This window comes from Ranitomeya imitator, chromosome 4 (assembly GCF_032444005.1).
Source record: "Ranitomeya imitator isolate aRanImi1 chromosome 4, aRanImi1.pri, whole genome shotgun sequence".
Lineage (NCBI taxonomy): Eukaryota > Metazoa > Chordata > Amphibia > Anura > Dendrobatidae > Ranitomeya > Ranitomeya imitator.
In genome coordinates, this window is record NC_091285.1 from 285,590,194 (window position 1) to 285,614,949 (window position 24,756).

Below are 24,756 nucleotides of genomic sequence, written 5' to 3' on the forward strand. Positions count from 1 at the left end.
ACACAACCAAGACTGAGCTGCCGAGAGCTGAAGGACCTGTGGTGACGTCATCGTCATGTGATCAGGAGGCGGAGCTGATAAATGGTGAAAGACCTATGATAGTGATGATGTCACCACAGGATCTTCAGCTCTTCCTTTCAGATCAGGCGTCGGCTGTTGATCTGATGTGTGCGCCCGGCAGGTCAGGTGGAGGGCAGGTCTGTCTGTTGCCGTGCGGGATGAATCACCTGCATGGCAACAGTTTTTAACTTTTTGCTGGTGTCGACGTGCATCTGACCAGCCGGGGCCCCTGACTACCCCGGGCCCGGTCGCAATGGCGACTGCTGCGACCGTGGTAGTTACGCCCCTGGTTGGAAGCGTCCCTGCTGCGCTGTTCTCTGTGTTCCTGATGCTTTATGCTCTATTCAAGTCCCTCTTACTGTGTTTCCATTAAATGGAACACTACCTGCATGGCAGGCAGCTTGAGCCTGTTCCAGGTGTCATTCCCTCAAGGTGACTCCGGGCTCTGGTATGCTGCTGTGCCTTCAGGTGTCAGATGGGACCAGGAGACCTGCAATCTGCCGTCCTCTGGTTTTAGTTGCTGGGCCTGCAGTTCCCAAACAACCACGGACTCTGGTGTCCGGTCCTTGGCGCTCATTCCTGGGGTGAGCTCAGTCGCAGCTCAGGTTCTCCTCACTTGCTTCCTCTTCCTAAGACTAGCTCTGACTGACTGACTAACCCCGCCTCCAGACCAGAATTTATCAGGGAAGCTCCCCTGAAACCAGGTGTTAGAGCTCCTCCCCCTTCTGGTCTGGAGTCAAGTCAGGAAAGTGTTGCATACTGATGTACCTGCTAAGGGAATCCCTTCTTGCTTCCAGGCATGACATCACCCCCTGTGAGGGAGGCATTGCCACTGTGGCATTCAGACTCCTGGGGTGCCACACACGCACAGGCAATGCATTTACTCAAGCCACCACTGCATCATATGTACCTTCCCCCTGGGTACAGACCATAAAAATTTGCATTAAATAAAAAGGCTTGTATGTCTGGAACCATATGGCAGATTTCTAAAAACAAAAAAACAGGATACAGAGGGGAGCTGTTGTGAGTTCTGTTTTTGGGCTCCCTCTGGTGGTTACTGATGGTACTGGGTGACTTGTCTTTCCTGGGTCTCTGGGTTCCACCTGTTCCATCAGGATATGGGAGTTTCCTATTTAACCTGGCTTTGCTGGCATTTCCTCGCCGGTTATCAATGTATCCAGTGTGTCTTGTTACCTCTGCTCCCTGCTCCTAGAACCTTCTGGTCAAGCTAAGTTTGGATTTTCCTGTTTTGGTGTTTTGCTTTATTTGGTTTTTAGTCCAGCCTGCAGATATGTGATTCTTTGCTGCTGGTTGCTCTAGTGGGCTGAAATTGCTCCTCATGTACCATGAGTTGGCACATGAGTTCAAGTAATTTCAGGATGGTTTTTTGAAGGGTTTTTCGCTGACCGCGCAGTTCACTTTTGTATCCTCTGCTATCTAGCTTTAGCGGGCCTCATTTTGCTGAAACTGTTTTCATACTGCGTATGTGCTTTCCTCTCATTTCACCGTCATTATATGTGGGGGGCTGCTATTTCTGTGGGGTATTTCTCTGGAGGCAAGAGAGGTCTGTGTTTCTTCTAATAGGGGAAGTTAGATCTTCGGCTGGAGCGAGACGTCTAGGATCATTGTAGGCATGTTCCACGGCTACTTTTATTTGTGTGATAGGTTCAGGGTCGCGGTCAGCTCAGGTTCCATCGCCCTAGAGCTTGTTTGTATCTGTGCTTGTCCTTTAGTGATCCCCTGCCATTGGGATCATGACAGTATAACCGGCCCACAAAGTGTTAATTGTATTGGCTGAAGTAGGAGGATAAGTAGTCTGAGGAAGTTTTTTTTTTTTTTTTTTCTCTTTCCCTCAGAGTTTGCTGCCTAGCCTTATTGCAGCCTGGCTACTTCCTCCTCCTCTTAATCTTTGAATGGCTCTGATCCCAGCTGTTTATCATGGACGTCCAGAGTTTGGCTTCCAGCCTGAATAATCTTGCCGCTAAGGTTCAAAATATACAGGATTTTGTTGTACATGCTCCTATGTCTGAACCTAGAATTCCTGTCCCAGAGTTTTTTTCTGGAGATAGATCTCGTTTTCTGAATTTTAGGAACAATTGCAAGTTGTTTCTTTCTTTGAAATCTCGCTCCTCTGGAGACCCTGCTCAGCAAGTCAAGATTATTATATCTTTCCTGCGGGGTGACCCTCAGGATTGGGCATTTGCATTGGCACCAGGGGACCCTGCGTTGCTTAATGCGGATGCGTTTTTTCTGGCATTGGGTTTGCTCTATGAGGAACCTAACCAAGAGATTCAGGCTGAAAAAGCTTTGTTGGCCCTCTCTCAGGGGCAAGATGAAGCAGAAATTTATTGTCAAAAATTTCGGAAGTGGTCGGTGCTTACTCAGTGGAATGAGTGCGCCCTGGCTGCAAAGTTCAGAGATGGCCTTTCTGAGGCCATTAAAGATGTTATGGTGGGGTTCCCTGCGCCTACTGGTCTGAATAAGTCTATGACTATGGCTATTCAGATTGATCGGCGTTTACGGGAGCGCAAACCTGTGCACCATTTGGCGGTGTCGTCTGAACCGTCACCTGAGATAATGCAATGTGATAGAATTCAGTCCAGAAGTGAACGGCAAAATTATAGGCGGAAAAAAAGGTTGTGCTTTTATTGTGGCGATTCAGCTCATGTTATATCAGCATGCTCTAAACGCACAAAAAAGGTTGATAAGTCTGTTGCCATTAGTACTTTACAGTCTAAGTTCATTCTGTCTGTGACTCTGATTTGTTCATTATCATCCATTTCCGTCGATGCCTATGTGGATTCAGGCGCTGCCCTGAGTCTTATGGATTGGTCATTTGCCAATCACTGTGGGTTTAGTCTGGAGCCTCTGGAAGTCCCTATTCCTTTGAAGGGAATTGACTCTACACCTTTGGCTATGAATAAACCTCAGTACTGGACACAAGTGACCATGCGTATGACTCCTGTTCATCAGGAGGTGATTCGCTTCCTGGTACTGTATAATTTGCATGATGTCCTAGTGCTTGGTCTGCCATGGTTACAAACTCATAATCCAGTCCTTGACTGGAAATCAATGTCTGTGTTAAGCTGGGGTTGTCAGGGGGTTCATGATGATGCACCTCCGATTTCTATCGCTTCATCTACTCCTTCTGAGATTCCTGTGTTTTTGTCTGACTATCGGGATGTTTTTGAGGAGCCTAAGCTCAGTTCGCTTCCTCCTCACAGGGATTGCGATTGTGCTATAAATTTAATTCCAGGCAGTAAATTTCCTAAAGGTCGTTTGTTCAATCTGTCAGTGCCAGAGCATACTGCTATGCGGGATTATGTTAAGGAGTCCTTAGAAAAGGGACATATCCGTCCATCTTTGTCCCCTTTGGGAGCAGGTTTTTTTTTCGTGGCCAAAAAAGATGGTTCCTTGAGGCCTTGTATAGATTATCGTCTTTTGAATAAGATTACCGTAAAATATCAGTATCCTTTGCCATTGTTGACTGATTTGTTTGCTCGCATTAAGGGGGCTAAATGGTTCACTAAGATTGATCTTCGGGGTGCGTATAATCTTATACGAATAAAGCAAGGTGATGAGTGGAAAACCGCATTTAATACGCCTGAGGGCCATTTTGAGTATTTGGTAATGCCTTTTGGACTTTCTAATGCTCCTTCAGTCTTCCAGTCCTTTATGCACGATATTTTCCGTGAATATCTGGATAAATTTATGATTGTGTATTTGGATGATATTTTGTTTTTTTTCTGATGACTGGGAGTCTCATGTTCAGCAGGTCAGGAAGGTGTTTCAGGTCCTGCGGGCCAATTCCTTGTTTGTAAAAGGCTCAAAGTGTCTCTTTGGAGTCCAGAAGATTTCTTTCTTGGGGTATATTTTTTCCCCTTCTACTATTGAGATGGATCCCGTCAAGGTTCAGGCTATTTGTGACTGGACGCAGCCTACATCTCTTAAGAGTCTACAGAAGTTCTTGGGCTTTGCTAATTTCTATCGTCGTTTTATAACTAATTTTTCTAGTGTTGTTAAGCCTTTGACGGATTTGACTAGGAAGGGTGCTGATGTTGCTAATTGGTCTCCTGCGGCTGTGGAGGCCTTTCAGGAACTTAAGCGCCGGTTTTCTTCTGCTCCTGTGTTGCGTCAGCCAGATGTTTCGCTCCCTTTTCAGGTTGAGGTTGATGCTTCCGAGATTGGAGCGGGGGCGGTTTTGTCACAGAGAAGCTCCGATGGCTCAGTGATGAAGCCATGCGCGTTTTTTTCTAGAAAGTTTTCGCCGGCTGAGCGGAATTATGATGTTGGTAATCGGGAACTTTTGGCCATGAAGTGGGCATTTGAGGAGTGGCGTCATTGGCTAGAGGGTGCTAGACATCGTGTGGTGGTCTTGACTGATCACAAAAATTTGATTTACCTTGAGTCTGCCAGGCGTCTGAATCCTAGACAGGCTCGTTGGTCACTGTTTTTCTCTCGTTTCAATTTTGTGGTTTCATACCTGCCAGGTTCAAAGAATGTGAAGGCGGATGCTCTTTCTAGGAGTTTTGTGCCTGACTCCCTTGGAAATTCTGAGCCCTCTGGTATCCTTAGGGATGGGGTGATTTTGTCTGCTGTCTCCCCAGACTTGCGACGTGCTTTGCAGGAGTTTCAGGCGGGTAAACCTGATCGTTGTCCGCCTGAGAGACTGTTTGTTCCGGATAATTGGACCAGTAGAGTCATCTCCGAGGTCCATTCTTCTGCGTTGGCAGGTCATCCTGGAATATTTGGTACTAGAGACTTGGTGGCCAGGTCTTTTTGGTGGCCTTCCTTGTCGAGGGATGTGCATTCTTTTGTGCAGTCTTGTGAGGTTTGTGCTCGGGCTAAGCCTTGCTGTTCTCGGGCCAGTGGATTGTTGTCACCTTTGCCTATCCCGAAGAGGCCTTGGACGCACATTTCCATGGACTTTATTTCGGATCTCCCTGTCTCTCAAAAAATGTCCGTCATCTGGGTTGTGTGTGACCGCTTTTCTAAAATGGTTCATCTGGTAGCCTTGCCTAAGTTACCTTCCTCCTCTGAGTTGGTCCCTCTGTTTTTTCAGAATGTGGTTCGTTTGCATGTGATTCCTGAGAACATCGTTTCTGACAGGGGATCCCAGTTTGTGTCTAGATTTTGGCGGACGTTCTGTGCTAAGATGGGCATTGATTTGTCCTTTTCGTCTGCATTCCATCCTCAGACGAATGGCCAGACTGAACGAACTAATCAGACCTTGGAAACTTATTTAAGGTGTTTTGTTTCTGCTGATCAGGATGACTGGGTTACCTTTTTGCCGCTGGCCGAGTTTGCCCTTAATAATCGGGCTAGTTCTGCTACCTTGGTTTCTCCTTTCTTTTGTAATTCGGGGTTTCATCCTCGTTTTTCCTCTGGTCAGGTGGAACCTTCTGATTGTCCTGGAGTGGACATGGTGGTGGATAGGTTGCATCGGATTTGGAGTCATGTGGTGGACAATTTGAAGTTGTCCCAGGAGAAGGCTCAGCAGTTTGCTAATCGCCGTCGCCGCGTGGGTCCTCGACTTCTTGTTGGGGACTTGGTGTGGTTGTCTTCTCGTTTTGTTCCTATGAAGGTCTCTTCTCCTAAGTTCAAGCCTCGGTTCATCGGTCCCTATAGGATTTTGGAAATTCTTAACCCTGTGTCGTTTCGTTTGGATCTCCCGGCATCGTTTGCTATTCATAATGTGTTCCATCGGTCGTTGTTGCGGAAGTATGAGGTACCTGTTGTTCCTTCGCTTGAGCCTCCTGCTCCAGTGCTGGTGGAGGGAGAATTGGAGTATGTTGTGGAGAAGATCTTGGATTCTCGTGTTTCCAGACGGAAACTCCAGTATTTGGTCAAGTGGAAGGGTTATGGTCAGGAGGATAATTCTTGGGTGGTTGCCTCGGATGTTCATGCTGATGATTTGGTTCGCGCTTTTCATAGGGCTCATCCTGGTCGCCCTGGTGGTTCTCGTGAGGGTTCGGTGACCCCTCCTCAAGGGGGGGTACTGTTGTGAGTTCTGTTTTTGGGCTCCCTCTGGTGGTTACTGATGGTACTGGGTGACTTGTCTTTCCTGGGTCTCTGGGTTCCACCTGTTCCATCAGGATATGGGAGTTTCCTATTTAACCTGGCTTTGCTGGCATTTCCTCGCCGGTTATCAATGTATCCAGTGTGTCTTGTTACCTCTGCTCCCTGCTCCTAGAACCTTCTGGTCAAGCTAAGTTTGGATTTTCCTGTTTTGGTGTTTTGCTTTATTTGGTTTTTAGTCCAGCCTGCAGATATGTGATTCTTTGCTGCTGGTTGCTCTAGTGGGCTGAAATTGCTCCTCATGTACCATGAGTTGGCACATGAGTTCAAGTAATTTCAGGATGGTTTTTTGAAGGGTTTTTCGCTGACCGCGCAGTTCACTTTTGTATCCTCTGCTATCTAGCTTTAGCGGGCCTCATTTTGCTGAAACTGTTTTCATACTGCGTATGTGCTTTCCACTCATTTCACCGTCATATGTGGGGGGCTGCTATTTCTGTGGGGTATTTCTCTGGAGGCAAGAGAGGTCTGTGTTTCTTCTAATAGGGGAAGTTAGATCTTCGGCTGGAGCGAGACGTCTAGGATCATCGTAGGCACGTTCCCCGGCTACTTTTATTTGTGTGATAGGTTCAGGGTCGCGGTCAGCTCAGGTTCCATCGCCCTAGAGCTTGTTTGTATCTGTGCTTGTCCTTTAGTGATCCCCTGCCATTGGGATCATGACAGGAGCAGAGTAAATAAAATAAGAGCAAAAACTGCCCACTTTTGATCTGGTGACAGGTCAGTTTCTAATGACAGTGATAATTTATTAACCTCATTGCTAGTTCAAACATTAATTATACCAATAGCATGGCAGAAAAATATTAAATAATAATCTTTTATATTTTAATTCTTCATACATCCTGCATGAATAGAAGACCGGTAGGTGTTAGAGGACTATGCAGAGAAGGGTATAATCTATACTCTGAAATGATGATTACCCCATGTCACCTTCGGCTTCACAGATGTACAGGTCCTTCTCAAAAAATTAGCATATAGTGTTAAATTTAATTATTTACCATAATGTAATGATTACAATTAAACTTTCATATATTATAGATTAATTATCCACCAACTGAAATTTGTCACGTCTTTTATTGTTTTAATACTGATGATTTTGGCATACAACTCCTGATAACCCAAAAAACCTGTCTCAATAAATTAGCATATTTCACCCATCCAATCAAATAAAAGTGTTTTTTAATAACAAACAAAAAAACCATCAAATAATAATGTTCAGTTATGCACTCAATACTTGGTCGGGAATCCTTTGGCAGAAATGACTGCTTCAATGCGGCGTGGCATGGAGGCAATCAGCCTGTGACACTGCTGAGATGTTATGGAGGCCCAGGATGCTTCAATAGCGGCCTTAAGCTCATCCAGAGTGTTGGGTCTTGCGTCTCTCAACTTTCTCTTCACAATATCCCACAGATTCTCTATGGGGTTCAGGTCAGGAGAGTTGGCAGGCCAATTGAGCACAAAATACCATGGTCAGTAAACCATTTACCAGTGGTTTTGGCACTGTGAGCAGGTGCCAGGTCGTGCTGAAAAATGAAATCTTCATCTCCATAAAGCATTTCAGCCGATGGAAGCATGAAGTGCTCCAAAATCTCCTGATAGCTAGCTGCATTGACCCTGCCCTTGATGAAACACAGTGGACCAACACCAGCAGCTGACATGGCACCCCACACCATCACTGACTGTGGGTACTTGACACTGGACTTCAGGCATTTTGGCATTTCCTTCTCCCCAGTCTTCCTCCAGACTCTGGCACCTTGATTTCCGAATGACATGCAAAATTTGCTTTCATCAGAAAAAGTACTTGGGACCACTTAGCAACACTCCAGTGCTGCTTCTCTGTAGCCCATTTCGGCACCTGTAGCCCATTTCCTGCACACGCCTGTGCACGGTGGCTCTGGATGTTTCCACACCAGACTCAGTCCACTGCTTCCTCAGGTTCCCCAAGGTCTGGAATCGGTCCTTCTCCACAATCTTCCTCAGGGTCCAGTCTCCTCTTCTCGTTGTACAGCGTTTTCTGCCACATTGTTTCCTTCCAACAGACTTACCATTGAGGTGCCTTGATACAGCACTCTGGGAACAGCCTATTTGTTGAGAAATTTCTTTCTGGGTCTTACCCTCTTGCTTGAGGGTGTCAATGATGGCCTTCTTGACATCTGTCAGGTCGCTAGTCTTACCCATGATGGGGGTTTTGAGTAATTAACCAGGCAGGGAGTTTATAAAAGCCTCAGGTATCTTTTGCATGTGTTTAGAGTTAATTAGTTGATTCAGAAGATTAGGGTAATAGGTCGTTTAGAGAACCTTTTCTTGATATGCTAATTTATTGAGACAGGTTTTTTGGGTTATCAGGAGTTGTATGCCAAAATCATCAGTATTACAACAATAAAAGACGTGACAAATTTCAGTTGGTGGATAATGAATCTATAATATATGAAAGTTTAATTGTAATCATTACATTATGGTAAATAATGAAATTTAACACTATATGTTAATTTTTTGAGAAGGACCTGTATGTGTGTTTGTTTTCACAGCAGATACTATTACTGACTCTTTCTTCTTGTGGGATACATTATTGATGATGATGACAGCTTTGTTGCTATTTGTGGTCATATACCGTAGAGCAAGTCATCTTCATGGTACAAGCTACATCTGAGAGCCCTACTTTTGGCCCTGACATCCTGTTGCAGACCACTTTCCTATGTGTCACTACAATACTGTGTCAGAAGTTCATCTTCCCTAAAGATCTGACACCGTGGCTCCCTGAGGTTCATATGGCATAATTTATATACTAGTGAAGAAATAAAGATTTCAGAAAGGGCACAAAGATTATAACAACAATCAGAACTTTCTCCCAAATATGTTTTTTTTCTAATTTTTTTTTATTAAACACTTTTAGAGACTTAGGCACATAATACAACAGCGTGACGCAACCAGGGGTGGCTAATAGCTACCGATAACTTGTAAAGGGGGTGAAGAGATTGTTAGTGGATACAATTTTTTTTTTAAAGGGCTCAGATTAGGTGATATTCACCAAACGTCCCCTGCATTCCCGCTTATACACTGGTCTCTACCGAGGTTGGTCACAGCTACAGTGGTTGGTATTTGCTGCCACTTCTGATATGTCAATGGGAGAATTAGAGACGAATAGGGATCTCGTAAATGTCTGAGTAGAATCTGTGAATCATTGGTGAGTATTGGTTCATTTAAAGTCTTGTGTCTTTTAAAAATAATTTATTCACTGGATATTTGTTTTAAAAGCCAATGATTTCTAACCAAATATCTATTAATTTTCTAAATAAGACAATCTTATCAGAGCTGGCAAAGACTCTTGTAATTCCCGAGGATCATATTAGTCCTTCAAATGACTTCAATGCCGCTGTTGAGCTCAGAAAGCTTCAGCGAAAAATTCGAAATATTGTAGATGATTGGATGGAGCATTATCGCTTGGCTGCAGGTAAGTTGTTTGTTCTATTTTTATTCAGAACCGATAAAGGAGTTTCAAAGCTGTTTGTTTTTTAATAAAGTAGGGAAAATAGTAAAGTACAAAAGTAATTGTCGACCCAACATGAAATTCCCAGTGCTCCATGGATGTTGTTCTCTTTTTTTACCGCTGTTTTTGTTGATTTTTCCTATGTCATGCCATGCATGCCCCCCAGACCACTGCTGCTTTTACTGGCCCATTAGTGATACCTGCTTTCATGGCAAAAGATTGCTGATATCAGTGATTGAGGGTAGGTCAGAGGAACCTACGAAGTGGCAGTAGTTTGCCAAGGGAGTAATATTTATTTTGTTCATCTTTCGCATTCACTGCTTTCGTGGGAATTTTTTTTAAAAATCCCGGAGACCCCTTTTAAAGGGATTTTCTCATCTTGTACATTTATAATAATAATCTTTATTTTTATATAGCGCTAACATATTCCGCAGCGCTTTACAGAGGTTGCACACATTATCATCGCTGGGGCTCACAATCTAAATTCCCTATCAGTATGTCTTTGGAATGAAACCGGAGTGCCCGGAGGAAACCCACGCAAACACGGAGAGAACATACAAACTCTTTGCAGATGTTGTCCAGGGTGGGATTAGAACCCAGGACTCCAGCGCTGCAAGGCTGCTGTGCTAACCACTGCGCCACCGCGCTGCCATTTATGACATATAAGCTAGATGTACCATATATGTATGATAGATGCAGGTCTCACCAGTGGAACCCACTTCTATCCCATGAATAGGGCCCCTTTAAATGTGATGTAAATGTGGTGTGGTGGTCAGAATTGTGAATCTTGAATAGGACTTCTAACCACTTCTCCAACGTTTGCCCCATTATCTAATCTGTACATATGCCATTGGTGGTGCATCTAACAAGCATTGATGGAATATCTTGTATGAGACGGGTATACCCCTCTAAGGGATGGAGCTCCTGTATATATTTCTTTGTGTTCTGCGGTTACAGGCTGTGAACATAAACATATCTGTCAGTTAATTTCAGAAGACTCAAAGTGCAGTTGCAAAGTAGGCAACTGCCTATTTGGCCATACTTCCTGCTCAGTGGTTCACTTCATTACATCAGATGATCTTTGGGGGTCCTCACTATGGAACAGCCTGTGACCATTTGTTTTCTGGGATGCCAAAGTCACATAACCAAGTTATAAACAGCAGAGATTGGCATGATGCTGTTGTCCCTCATATGGTTTACCAAGTTTATTATCTTTTTGTCTGCAGAGCACTTGGAGCTTTTATTTTAGCTCAACAGCAATGGATAATTTTCATTCATATTCATATAATGCCATTGATATCTATTTTGTTTGCCTTTTTGAGCTAGGTTTGCTATTGTTTATTTCTATGCATTGGTATTGTAGGTGTATGTAAGTAATGTGTAGTTGATTGTGATGCAATTTTATTTTGTAGGTATTGATTCGCCACATATACAGAGAATGTCTGATGCTCCTCCAAAAATGTTAAGAAAACGAAAAGTCCAGTCTGCTGCTCTATTTGCCATTACACCCCCTGTTTTAAAATCCCAGCCTGTCACAGAAACAGATGTAGAGAGCACACTGCAGAAGGAAAGTGCCCTTTTACATGGCCGCTTTCTATCAGCGCCTGCTCATTCTCATACTATGAGATGGGACATGTCACTGAGCACAGCTTCACCCAGGTATGGAAACATGAAGAAATGAAACAGTTAAAAGAGTCTTATGCAGCTTCTCCATTAAAGGGGTTAAGAAGAGAAACACAAAGCCTAACGTGGGGTAAAAACGCAGGAGAAAGCTGGGGATGGGGAAGGGGAGCCATGGTTTATCTCACCTGGTGTAGTTGTGCAATGTATACAGTGGGTACGGAAAGTTTTCAGACCCCTTTAAATTTTTCACTCTGTTTCACCGCAGCCATTTGGAAAATTCAAAAAAGTTCATTTTTTTCTCATTAATGTGCACTCTGCACCCCATCTTGACTGAAAAAAATCAGAAATGTAGAAATTTTTGTAAATTTAAAGAAAAAGAAAAACTGAAATATCACAAGGTCATAAGTATTCAGACCCTTTGCTCAGTACTGAGTAGTAGCACCCTTTTGAGCTAGTACAGCTGTAAGTCTACTTGGGAATGATGCAACACGTTTTTCACACCTGGATTTAGGGATCCTCTGCCATTCTTCCTTGCAGATTCTCTCCAGTTCTGTCAGGTTGGATGGTGAACGTTGGTGGACAGCCATTTTCAGGTCTCTCCAGAGATGCTCAATTGGGTTTAGGTCAGGGATCTGGCTGGGCCAGTAAAGAATGGTCACAGAGTTGTTCTGAAGCCACTCCTTTGTTATTTAGCTGTGTGCTTAGGGTACAGTATATACTCGAGTATAAGCCGAGATTTTCAGCCCAAATTTTTGGGCTGAAAGTGCCCCTCTCGGCTTATACTCGAGTCAATGTGGGTGGCAGGGTCGGCGGGTGAGGGGGTGAGGGCGCTGAGGTATACTTACCTAGTCCCAGCGATCCTCGCGCTGTCCCTGCCGTCCCACGGGCTTCTGTGCTGCAGCTTCTTCCCCTCTTCAGCGGTCACGTGGGACCGCTCATTAGAGATATGAATAAGCGGCTCCACCTCCCATAGGGGCGGAGCCGCCTATTCATTCCTCTAATCAGCGGTGCCGGTGACCGCTGACAGGAAGAGCTGCGGCACCGAAGACCAGGCAGAGGGACAGCGCGAGGATCGCCAGGACTAGGTAAGTATAGCATATTCACCTGTCCTCGTTCCAGCCGCCGGGCGCCGCTCCATCTTCCCGGCCGGCGCCTCCATCTTCCCGGCGTCTGCGCTCTGACTGTTCAGGCAGAGGGCGCGATGACGCATACAGTGTGCGCGGCGCCCTCTGCCTGATCAGTCAGAGCAGAGACGCCGGGAAGATGGAGGCGCCGGAACGAGACGCCGGGAGCTGCAATCAAGGGAGGTGAGTATGTGGTTTTTTTTTTATTGCAGCAGCGGCGGCAGAGATTTCTATGGGGCACAATGAACGGTGCAGAGCACCGTATATGGCACAGCAATGGGGCACAATGAACGGTGCAGAGCACCGTATATGGGCACAGATATGGGGCACAATGAACGGTGCAGAGCACTGTATATGGCACAGCAATGGGGCACAATGAACGGTGCAGAGCACCGTATATGGCACAGCAATGGGGCACAATGAACGGTGCAGAGCACCGTATATGGCACAGCAATGGGGCACAATGAACGGTACAGAGCACCGTATATGGCACAGCAATGGGGCACAATGAACGGTGCAGAGCACCGTATATGGCACAGCTATGGGGCACAATGAACGGTGCAGAGCACTATATGGGGCACAGCTATGGGGAAATAATGAACGGTGTAGAGCACTATATGGCACAGCTATGGGGAAATAATGATCTATTTTTATTTTTGAAATTCACCGGTAAATGCTGCATTTCCACCCTAGGCTTATACTTGAGTCAATAAGTTTTCCCAGTTTTTTGTGGCAAAATTAGGGGGGTCGGCTTATACTCGGGTCGGCTTATACTCGAGTATATACAGTAATTGTCTTGTTTTGAAGGTGAACCTTCTGCCAAGTCTGAGGTCCAGAGCACTCTGGAAGAGGTTTTCATCCAGGATATCTCTGTACTTGGCCGCATTCATGTTTCCTTCAATGACAACCAGTCATCCTGTCCCTGCAGCTGAAAAACGCCCCCATAGCATGATGTTGCCCTCAACATGTTTCACTGTTGGGATTGTATTGGGCAGGTGATGAGCAGTGCCTGGTTTTCTCCACACATACCGCTTATAATTATCACCAAAATGGTCTATTTTCATCTCATCAGACCAGAGAATCTTATTTTTCATAGTCTGGGAGTCCTTCATGTGTTTTTTTTAGCAAACTATGCGGGCTTTCATAAGTCTTGCACTGAAGCGAGCCTTCAGTCGGGCCACTCTGCCATAAAGGCCCGACTGATGGAGGGCTGCAGTGATAGCTGACTTTGTGGAACTTTCTCCCAACTCCCTACTGCATCTCTGGAACTCAGCCACAGTGATCTTGGGGTTCTTCTTTACCTCTTTCACCAAGGCTCTTCTCCCACGATTGCTCAGTTTGGCTGGACGGTCAAGTCTAGGAAGACTTCTGGTGGTCCCAAACTTCTTCCATTTAAGTATTATGGAGGCCACTGTGCTCTTAGGAAAATTGAATACTGCAGAAATTATTTTGTAACCTTGGCCAGATCTGTGCCTTGCCACAATTCTGTCTCTTGAGCTCCTTGGCCAGTTCCTTTGACCTCGTGATTCTCATTTGGTCTGACATGCACTGTGAGCTGTGAGGTCCTATATAGACTGGTGTGTGCCTTTCCAAATCAAGTCCTATCAGTTTAATTAAACACAGCTGAACTCCAGTGAAGGAGTAGAACCATCTCAAGGAGGATCACAAGGAAATGGACAGCATGTGACTTAAATGTGAGTGTCTGAGCAAAGGGTCTCAATACTTACAACCATGTGATATTTCAGTTTTTCTTTTTTAATAAATTTGCAAAAAATTCTACATTTCTGTTTTTTTCAGTCAGGATGGGGTGCAGAGTGTACATTAATGAGAAAAATGAAACAGAGTGAAATTTAAAGGGGTCTGAATACTTTCCGTACCCACTGTAGGCACAGCCATATTGAATGTTTGGATTATGCCTAGTGTAGGTCTACAAACATCAACAGGAGTAAGCTTTTGGGGATACGAGTATGATCTAAAGTTAAAAACAACTGAGGATGGGTGTGCTGTTAATAAAATAGTCATAGTTGTGGGGTAAAATAACTTTACTTTATCTAGAATAAAATATTTTTCTGAACAGCTACCATTTGAAGTCTCCAGTATTTTATTGCAAGCAGACCTAACCTCAATATTTCATACATTGGATCCTACCCATTATGGGTCTGTGCACACACTGCAGATTCGTTGCACTTTTTTCTGCACAGATTTGTCTCAAAACCTCAAGGGTATCCTGATGCCAGCACAGTGAATGAGAATCCTGACGTCTCATGCACACATTGCTTATTTTTGACTTGCAGATTTGGACCAGATTTAAATCTGCAGCATGTCAATTGTTTCACCGTTTTTGTTGCAGATTTCACTACTTTCCCACAATGAGCTTTTTGCTGAGTATTTGATGTTGAAGATTTTCTGCCGCATTTCTGCACCCATTAAGTAAGACAGGTTACTGGCATTTTTTTTTCTCAAAAATATGCAATGTCAAAAACTGACCTAAAGCTCATTGTGGGGACGTACCTTAATGAGTGGGGAAAAATCTGCACCAAAAACGCATGTAAAAAAAATGTGGCAAAAACGCATCTCTTTTACACAGCGGTTTTTCCTGCCAAGAGATGCAGAAATGTTTGTACCAAATACATAACATGTGCACATACCTTTTAAAAAGGTTTTTCAGGGTTAAAAAAAAGTGTCTGCTTCTTTTTTTTGTCTAGAAATAGGGAGAATATGTCTGTGAGACATGTTGGTATTGAAGCTGAAATCCACTTAAAGGGAACTTGTTACCTGAATTTGGCGGCACCGTTTTTTGGTCATATGGGCGGAGTTTCAGGTGTTTGACTCACCCTTTTTTTACCCGCTGGCTGCAAGCTGGCCGCAATATTGGATTGAAGTTCATTCTCTGTCCTCCATAGTACACACCTGCGCAAGGCAAATTCAGGTGACAGGTTCCCTTTAAGTGAATAGAACTGTACTGCAAAACCAGTATAAAAAGTATAATCCAGGACAACCTCATTTAAAGGGTTTTCCATGTCCAATGAAAAATTACCCATAGTCACCAATAGTGCTAAAATAACGGGGGTAAGAAAATATGTACTTACATTTGCGTTACGCATTCCATATTTATGTTATAAGAACAGAAATTTTAGAATTTTTTAGATCCATCAAATGACAGAAACAATTGCTGCATGAAGAACCCCATTGAATATATAGAGACCACTATTTTGCTGAAAATAAAATTGCGCAGCATGCGATGCTACTATGGAATGTCCAACGACGGCTCCAAAGGAGATATGAATGAATTCTCAGTTTTTCAGTGAACCTATTTAATACAATCTTGCACTATCCAGTAAAAACATACCCCCTAATTTTATATTTTTTTAAATGGGCTCTTATGGGTGACAAATGACTCACAGTCAGGCATATACGCTTTTTTCATGTATGTATAACGTATTGCAGCAAACATTTCATGATCTATAGGGATCAGAAACAAGTTACCGGTATATATAAATGAAAAACTCGAACAAATATCCATAGCATACTGTATAAAATCTGGAAAATGGCACTGAAAATATATAAAGCGATATACTTTAAAATAAGATCTGGCCAGAAAAGGACTGCATAAAAAAGCCCTTTTTTGATGCCTTAATTCTCCCATTCATTAGAATGTATGAAAAATGCTGAGCGAATTGACATGCTGACATCTGAAACTGCTTTAAATTTGCAAGGAAATTATTATTAATATTTTTTTTTTAGAAATCTTATTTACTTTTCTGCAACGGTAAAATGCTGTGGTTTTCTTGTGACAGAAATGCAACGTCAGAAAAAAAATTATCTTAACTGGCAACACCACAGCTTTCGAAGACCACCTTTAATCTTTCCCTGTGGCAATAAAGTTAGGCTATGGCCAATTTAGCTAAGATATTGGACTTTCCACCCAAAAACAAAGTGATGACTATTTTTGTGTCAGTCCTGTATTGATTTTTGTTCTTGATGTCTGATTTAGACCTTCATCTTTATCAAGCACAAGAAGGGACCAAACTGCTGCTGCTGATCCAAACTTCAGCAAAAATGTAAATGGATTAAGTGTTAATAAATCAGGGTAAGGAACCACAGTTTGCCATAAGTTTACAATTTTATTTTCCCATGTACTATACATTACATTTTTATTCAATAGCATGATGTAAGGGTAAGAATCCACGTGTAAAGACCCTCAAGCTGATGCGCTTACGTCTGAACGGGGCCATAGACTATAATGCCAGCAGATCAAAAGTTCGGTCTACTGTGCATTATTATCGAGCGTGTACTCCTACCGGAGATGGACAGTCAGACGTAGTAGACTGTGTCTGGGTGTCTGCTCCAGTTGGTATACACCCGAAAATGATGCACATCAGAGCTCACGCTCGCTCTGACGGAACTTTTACAGTCTATGGCCCCGTCGGCATATATGTTTTGAACGGGTGCCGGAACACAATATGAAAGCACCCATAGGGCTCAAGTTTTTTTTACCTAATTATATTTATTGGCTGTGCTGAGGATAATTTTAGATTATTCCTTTTTCTTGGTTTGTCAACTCATTAACATTGTGTATTTAAGCTTCTATTTTAGACTTCAGATGAATTTTGCTTTCTTCTCACCTGCCTTTCTTATAGGACCCATGCAGCAACTCTTACCAATCCCCCGGTTGTTTTAGAACTGTGGCCGGAGAAGATTTGGCACACATCACATTATACCTGCCCTGTCGTCTTACACAAAATGATGTTGGGTGAAGACAGCAGTATATGTAGATGTAGCAGTCACCAGGTTCCCTATGTAACAGACCTAGAGTTTGACCAGCTGATAAGTAAGACTTCATCCTTGGAGCAAATCATTGTAGTGTGTGTGGTGTCATCCTTGGGCTCTGAGAAAACTGATAATAAGGATTTGTTAGACAAGCTATATGAAAAGAAGAACCGCTATAGAAGTATGCCATGTTTGCAGGTAAGTGACTCAAATGGTGACTTATGGTATATTATCTGTGGTATATCTAAAGTCTGATGGACACTGGTGCAAGACTTGGAACCCCCTCCCCTATCATGAAAATAATATATATATGCACCCTCAATCCTGGTATATATGTCCCTCACCCTGGTATCTGTCCCTTATCCTGTGACCCATCGTGGTATATATATCCCCCCCATCCTGGTATATGTCACTTATCCTGGGCTCCATCCAGGTATATACAGTGGGGGAAATAAGTATTTGATCCCTTGATGATTTTGTAAGTTTGCCCAGACAAAGACATGAACAGTCTATGAATTTAATGGTAGGTTAATTTTAACATTGAGAGTTAGAATATCAAAAATAAAACCCAGAAAATCACATTCTATAAATTATATAAACGTATTTGCATTTTTGCAGTGAGAAATAAGTATTTGATCCCCTACTAACCATTAAGCGATCTGGCTCCTACAGACCAGTTAGGCTGCCGTCACACTAGCAGTATTTGGTCAGTATTTTACATCAGTATCTGTCAGCCAAAACCAAGAGTGGGTGATAAATGCAGAAGTGGTGCATATGTTTCTATTATACTTTCGACTCCTGGTTTTGGCTTACAAATACTGATGTAGGATACTGACCAAATACTGCTAGTGTGACGGCAGCCTTAGACGCTCCTAATGAACTCGTTACCTGCATTAAAGACAGCTGTCTTACATAGTCACCTTTATAAAAGACTCCTGTCCACAGACTCAGTCAGACTAACCTCTACAACATGGGCAAGACCAAAGAGCTTTATAAGGATGTCAGGGACAAGATCATAGATCTGTACAAAGCTGGAATAGGTTACAAAACCATAAGTAGGACGCTGGGTGAGAAAGAGACAACTGTTGGTGCAATAGTAAGAAAATGGAAGAAATACAAAATGACTGTCAATCAACATCAATCTGGGGCACCATGCAAAATCTCGCCTCGTGGGTATCCTTGATCATGAGGAAGGTGAGACATTAGCCTAAAACTACACAGGGGGAACTTGTTAATGATCTCAAGGCAGCTGGGACCACGGTCACCAAGAAAACCATTGCTAACACATTACGCCATAAAGGTTTAAAATCCTGAAGTGCCCGCAAGGTCCCCCTGCTCAAGAAGGCACATGTGCAGGCCCATTGGAAGATTGCCAATGAATGTCTGGATGATTTTGTGAGTGATTGGGAGAAGGTGCTGTGGTCAGATGAGACAGAAATTGATGTCTTTGGCATTAACTCAACTCTCCGTGTTTGAAGGAAGAGAAATGCTGCATATGACCCAAAGAACACCGTCCCCACTGTCAAGCATGGAGGTGGAAACATTATGTTTTGGGGGTGTTTCTCTGCTAAGGGCACAGGACTACTTCACCGCATCAATGGGAGAATGAATAGAGTCATGTACGTAAAATTCTGAGTGGCAACCTCCTTCCATTTGCCAGGATATTAAAAATGGGTCGTGACTGGGTCTTCCAGCAAGACAATGACCCAAAACATACAGCCAAGGCAACAAAGGAGTGGCTCAAAAAGAAGCACAATAAGGTCACGGAGTGGCCTAGCCAGTCTCCAGACCTTAATCCCATAGAAAACTTATGGAGGAGGTTGAAGCTCCGAGTTGCCAAGCGACAGCCTCAAAATTTTAATGATTTTAGAGATCATCTACAAAGAGGAGTGGACCAAAATTCCTCCTGACGTGTGCAAATCTCATCATCAACTACAAAAATCGTCTGATTGCTGTGCTTGCCAACAAGGGTTTTGCCAACAAGTATGAAGTCTTGTTTGCCAGAGGAATCGAATACTTATTTCTCACTGCAAAATGCAAATATATTTATATAATGTATACAATGTGATTTTTCTGGATTTTATTTTTGATATTCTATCTCTCAATGTTAAAACTAACATACCCTTACAATTCTAGACTGTTCATGTCTTTGTGCTCGCACATTGCCCTTCAGCGGTTGTTTATCGCGCAGCGTAGACGCACCTCTAGAGTCCAGATTATATATCTTCTACGGTATTTCAGTTTCTACACTGGTAACTAAATGTCTTTCTGTTACAGAGCCGGGTGGACTCCTTCCGTCTATTAAAGTATGACATAAACACATGCAATATTGTCACAGGTTGCAAACAGCCTTTACTGGGTCAGCGCCACAATGTAGCTCCAGGAATGATCTTGGTAAGAACATATGTATTTATTAGCGTGGTCTATATGCTAATGCATGAACTGTCTGTAGATGTGGCTGTAAAATGGGGGGCGGGGGCCTATTATAGAGCTAATTTACTAGCATGTTGCCTCCTACGTTGGTTCCAAAACAAGTGTCTAAACAGTTTTATATTCTTGTATTACAATCCAGCACCAGTGTGTGTTTGTGTACAATGCAGCACAATCCAGACAACCGCTGACCTGAGACATACTGTATAATCCCATGTATATAGAACATGATATAATGTGGTCTCGTAGTGTCCACTGGGTGGCAGCACAATCCTTCATCAGCCACAGCTCACAGCATTTTATTGTACCATGGGGAGCTGTGTGCTCATTTTTCCTTTTATGCCCTTTATGCACTTTCATTGTCTTTCCATTGTTCCTTTAACAATGTTTTTTTTCCCAATGTAGAATGTAAGTTCCCAAACCTCTGTTAATTTTACATAATGTGTCATCAATGACATTTCAATGAACTCTAATTGATATATTATGCTATAGCTACCAGTATTATATATATACATTATTATTATTTATTTATATAGCACCATTAATTCCATGGTGCTGTACATGAGAAAGGGGTTACATACAGGGTTATAGATATCGTTTACAGTAAACAGGTTTACAGTGACAGACTGGTACAGAGGGGAGAAGACCCTGTCCTTGCGGACTTACATTCCATACATAGACTTTATATACAGCCATAGCATATTTCCACGTACATTGCTAAGTGCATTCTTCAGCCAAGGACCTAATATTTGTCCGAGATCCAGCAGGAATAGTCTTGAAAACATTGTGTACAGAAGAATGGGATTTAGTGTTTCAGTCCCACTGTGTTTAGTCCTAGGGCAAAGAAGGGTACACATGAGGACGTAGCATAAAACATCACCCATGAACCCTTGAGTTATGATGTCGGAGCCCTGGCCCGTGGCATGGAGCCTGCAGATACTTGTGGGTATATTCCACCACCACCAGACTCAGCAACTTAGCTAATTACATAGTAGCTAGAAGTGTGCGGAAGGATTATTCTCTTTTCTGCACAGTGTAGACATGGGCTGAACCTTTCGGACCTGTGTGTGCAGCTTCGTGTGCTCGGCCACATAGCGGATGGGTCCCGCAGAGTGCTAACGTTGATCCATGGCGATCCATTGCACACACAGACCAAACATACACTCCTGGGAACTTGGATTTAGGAAACTATTTTCTTTTCAATAGGGGTTTATTCACATGGGCAGGTGTAAGAACACTTAGCCAAAAAACTCATGTCCAATTTGCTCAGGTTTTGATGTGGTTTTCCAATGAAGTTGATTCTGCATTTTTTTTGCAAGTGAAATTCATTTTTTTTTACATGTTTCACTGCTTGCTTTTTCATACCTGTATGACTACATCCTAATCAATAGTCCACACTTGTAAGGTGCTGCCCCTGACTGAACTAATGCATGCCATATTACATGATATAATCAATGAGCGATTGTTACAAATATGAGCAAACATTGCAATGTGAATGTAGATATCAAGTCCCTGCTGCAATGTAGCACAGTACAGACACCATATGTAGAGAGAAAGATATCCTGTGTCCATGTGAGAACTGTAAGCTATGTGCCAAAACAGGAGATGGACTCTGGAGGAAAGCACTGAAACCCTTCACCAAAAAGCTGGCTTCTCCAATATCCTCTGATGTGATCCAATCCTACTATTGACACAAAACAAAAGGCCTTTGCACCACGTGAATGAGGTCTTCTGATGGGGAGATCAATGCTCAGCTTATTTATTGTAAAGACATGGGGGATCTGTCAGCAGGATTTCACCCCTTCACTTCCTCCTCTACACCAAAAAAAAAAATATATAGGCACATGTAGCTCTTCCAGATACAAGTCCAGCAATAAATGGCCAGTCTGCTCCTCCATTACTGAGTGTTTAAAACTATATGCAAATGGAGCTGAAGTACTTTTGGCGCTTGGAAGCTCTTCTCAAGCCTCTGTCACTCCAGCTCTATTTCCCGCACTGCTTCCTCCTTCTGGTTTGACAACTCCTTTGACGACACCTCCAACGTCAAGCTGTCAGCTAATTAGGAGGAGCAGTGCTGGGTGAGGAATAGAGCTGGAGTGACAGAGGCTTGAGAAGTGTTTTCTCGTTCCAAAAGCACTCCAGCCACACTTATACTGCACTTTTTTTTTGTATTTTGTTTTCTAGATGTATATATGTGGCAAACTGATGTTTGCAAACTATATTTTCAATGGATACAGTCGATCAATTACAGACCTTCAGAAACAGATCATAAAAACTAGGAGCGACTACCAAACCGGATGCTATTTACCTAAGGATTTCAAATTTAGGTAGCTATAATTTTTTGTCATGTAATCCCATTTGTGCAAAATTTTTTTTTTTCATGTGGCCAAATATTTTCAATGCCATATTAGTTCATATACTAAGTCTGTTAACTTTTATTTTTAAGGAAAATGATTACATGATTTGTCACCGCTATTCCATAACGCTGTTGGAATTATATGGAGTGGCATCATGCATGCTCCGCGAAAACTAATTTACCTCACTATTCATCATTGTGGGGTCCAAATAGTCAAACCCCTATTGATTTATTATTTATCATCTACCCAACAGATTGGTGATAAATATTTCTTGCTGGTAAACCCCTTAAAATATTGACCTGGACCCCCAGTGTGATGCAGTGGTTTTTAAATACTCCCCCTCCTGACCTCTCCCTGTGATATGTAATTTTGAGGGGATTGGAGAGATTGTCACACAGCCCAGAGCAGGTGACAAAGATATAGATGGGTCACAAGCTGCATCATAGGACGGCCAGAGTTGCAGATGCATTTGGATCATAAGTCCCGAGGCAGTAGTCGAGGCTGGAGATGATGAGGTCATGAACAAGCAATTTAGTAGATTGAGGGTTGAGGAAAGGATGGATTCTGGAAATATTTTTGAGCTGGAGGCGGCAGGAGGTGGAAAGAGCTTGGATATGCGGTTTGAAGGACAGAACAGAATCGAGGGTTACTCTGAGGCAGTGGACTTCCGGTATGGGGGAAAGCGTGATGTAATTTATTGTGATAGATAGATCAGGTAGGGGAGAACTGTGAGATGGAAGAAGGATGAGTTCAGATTTGTCCACATTGATTTTGAGGAAGCGAGAGGAGAAGAAGGATATGGCTGATAGACATTCTGGGATTCTGGACAGCAGAGAGGTGACATCTGTGCTAGAGAGGTAGATCTGAGTGTCATCAGCGTAAAAGTGGTACTGAAATCCATGGAATCCATACTTTATGAGTTGTCCCAGGCCAAGTGTATAGATTGGGAAGAGTAGGTGTCCTAGAACAGAGCCTTGGGGGACTCCAACAGAGAGAGAGGGTGGGATGAGGAGGTAGTGTGGGAGTGGGAGAAGCTGAATGTGCGGTTGGAAAGGTATGAAGAAATCCAGGATAGGGCGAGGTCTTTGATGTCCCTCTGCAAGACATCTCACAATTTTGGACTTTTCAGAGCCCGTCAAATCTCTCTTCTGACTCATTTTGCCAAAGGAAAGGAAGTTGCCTAATAATTAAGCACACCTTATATAGGGTTTTGATGTCATTAGACAACACCCCTCCTCATTACAGAGATGCACATCACCTGATTTGCTTAATTGGTAGTTGGCTCTCAAGCCTGAACAGCTTGGAGTAGGACAACATGTATAAAAAGTATCATGTGATCAAAGTACAACTTGCCTAATAATTCTGCACACAGTGTACAAAGGGGTTGTGGAGGTTGACCAATAAAGATTTGCCTTGTTTGGTCGCTCATATTTTTGAAGTATGTGGCAAATGATATCAAAGTGACTATAATTCCAAAACGATAAGCTCACTTTAGCCACTTCTCCTGCATTGTGACATCACTACAGACCCCATACACATAAAACTTAAGTTGGCTGAACCCAGTTGATTTTCTAATGTGTATGGGGTCGTCGGCCACCTTTTGGCTGGAAGAGATGTCGATTATACATGTCCGATTTCTGACTGCAAGTTGCATTGTTCTCCCTGAGATTAGCTGCCGGCCGATGTGTCAGCCAATGGCTTTCTCATAGAAACCACAATAACGTGGACGAACGAGGACTCCTGTATATAGGAGAGTTGGCAGAGATGGCTGTTTTCCAAACGATTGGCCAATAGCCAACTAGTGTATATGGCCAACTTTATCTTCCCTGAGCAGAGAAACTAATGTTCATTATACTGTAACTTAGCTGTAAAAATATTCTTGCACAGCGACATTGCTGTCAGTATTTCCTAGAGGGAAGGGAGTAAGTATACAAAGTGCAAACGTTGCAGTAGCACTTGGCCTCTATACAGAATCTTCTAGAGCCTCTGATTCCAAGATGGTAAACTTTGTGCCAGGAGCCCATTAATAACTTGAGTGAAAACCCTTTTTTTTTTGCTTGGCAGAATTACAGATCGTATTGTAATGAAAATAAATGAAATCATTTATCTGGCAGGCAAATTGCATGACACGTTGTATAGCTGGCCAATAGAAATAATGGGTCCATGCATTCATATTTTGTATATTTGCATGTTACATCTTGAAAATGTATCCGATGTTAATGAAACAAATGTCATTCCACTTAGAAGGGCACATCACCCTTTTATAGTTATATTATGGTCCTGTAAGATATCCTGTGCTTTGATACATGCTAGTTGCTTAAGGCGTTCTAATAGAAGTGTAAAGATCAGAGAGGTAGGACCCTGACCTGGAGGGATCTATTAAAGTCTACTGGAGGGTCACACTGTGACTCAAACCAGAAAACAGCAGGTAGCAAATTATAGGAAGTCCAATCATCTACAAACTGAAGTGACTGAAATCTGAATCCCTGGACCGGATTCTGAGCTCATTATTTCCCCTGCTTGTAAAACATCTCTGTGTTACATATGGACTCCGCCAATGTCCAGCAGCCTGGAACGTTGCGTCCGTCCAGATGTTCAGTGTCATCTGCACTTGTGAACCCTATGAGTGCTGTCATGCTGCTTAGTAAAGAATCACATGCAAATACTATTCGCCCTGCTACTTGTTAGGCTTTTAGGCCATGTTCACACGATCCTTTTTTTCTTGCGGAATTGCCGCGATTTTCCCGCTGCGGGTCCGCAGCTGTTTTCCATGCAGGGTACATTACATTGTACCCTATGGAAAACAGGAACTGCTGTGCCCACAATGCGGAAA

The 24,756-nt window shown here is 43.1% G+C and overlaps 1 protein-coding gene across 1 annotated transcript in view; it reads left to right on the top strand.

The window, feature by feature from the left end:
- LOC138674080 (uncharacterized protein C3orf20-like) overlaps window positions 1-24,756 on the top strand; it is a 39,421-nt gene that overhangs the window by 7,313 nt on the left and 7,352 nt on the right. Inside the window, exons 5-10 of the mRNA XM_069762028.1 lie at window positions 9,430-9,583; window positions 11,032-11,278; window positions 16,361-16,456; window positions 17,007-17,334; window positions 19,414-19,530; window positions 21,751-21,893. Coding sequence (XP_069618129.1) covers window positions 9,430-9,583; window positions 11,032-11,278; window positions 16,361-16,456; window positions 17,007-17,334; window positions 19,414-19,530; window positions 21,751-21,893 — 1,085 coding nt within the window. The remainder of the gene's footprint in view (window positions 1-9,429; window positions 9,584-11,031; window positions 11,279-16,360; window positions 16,457-17,006; window positions 17,335-19,413; window positions 19,531-21,750; window positions 21,894-24,756) is intronic.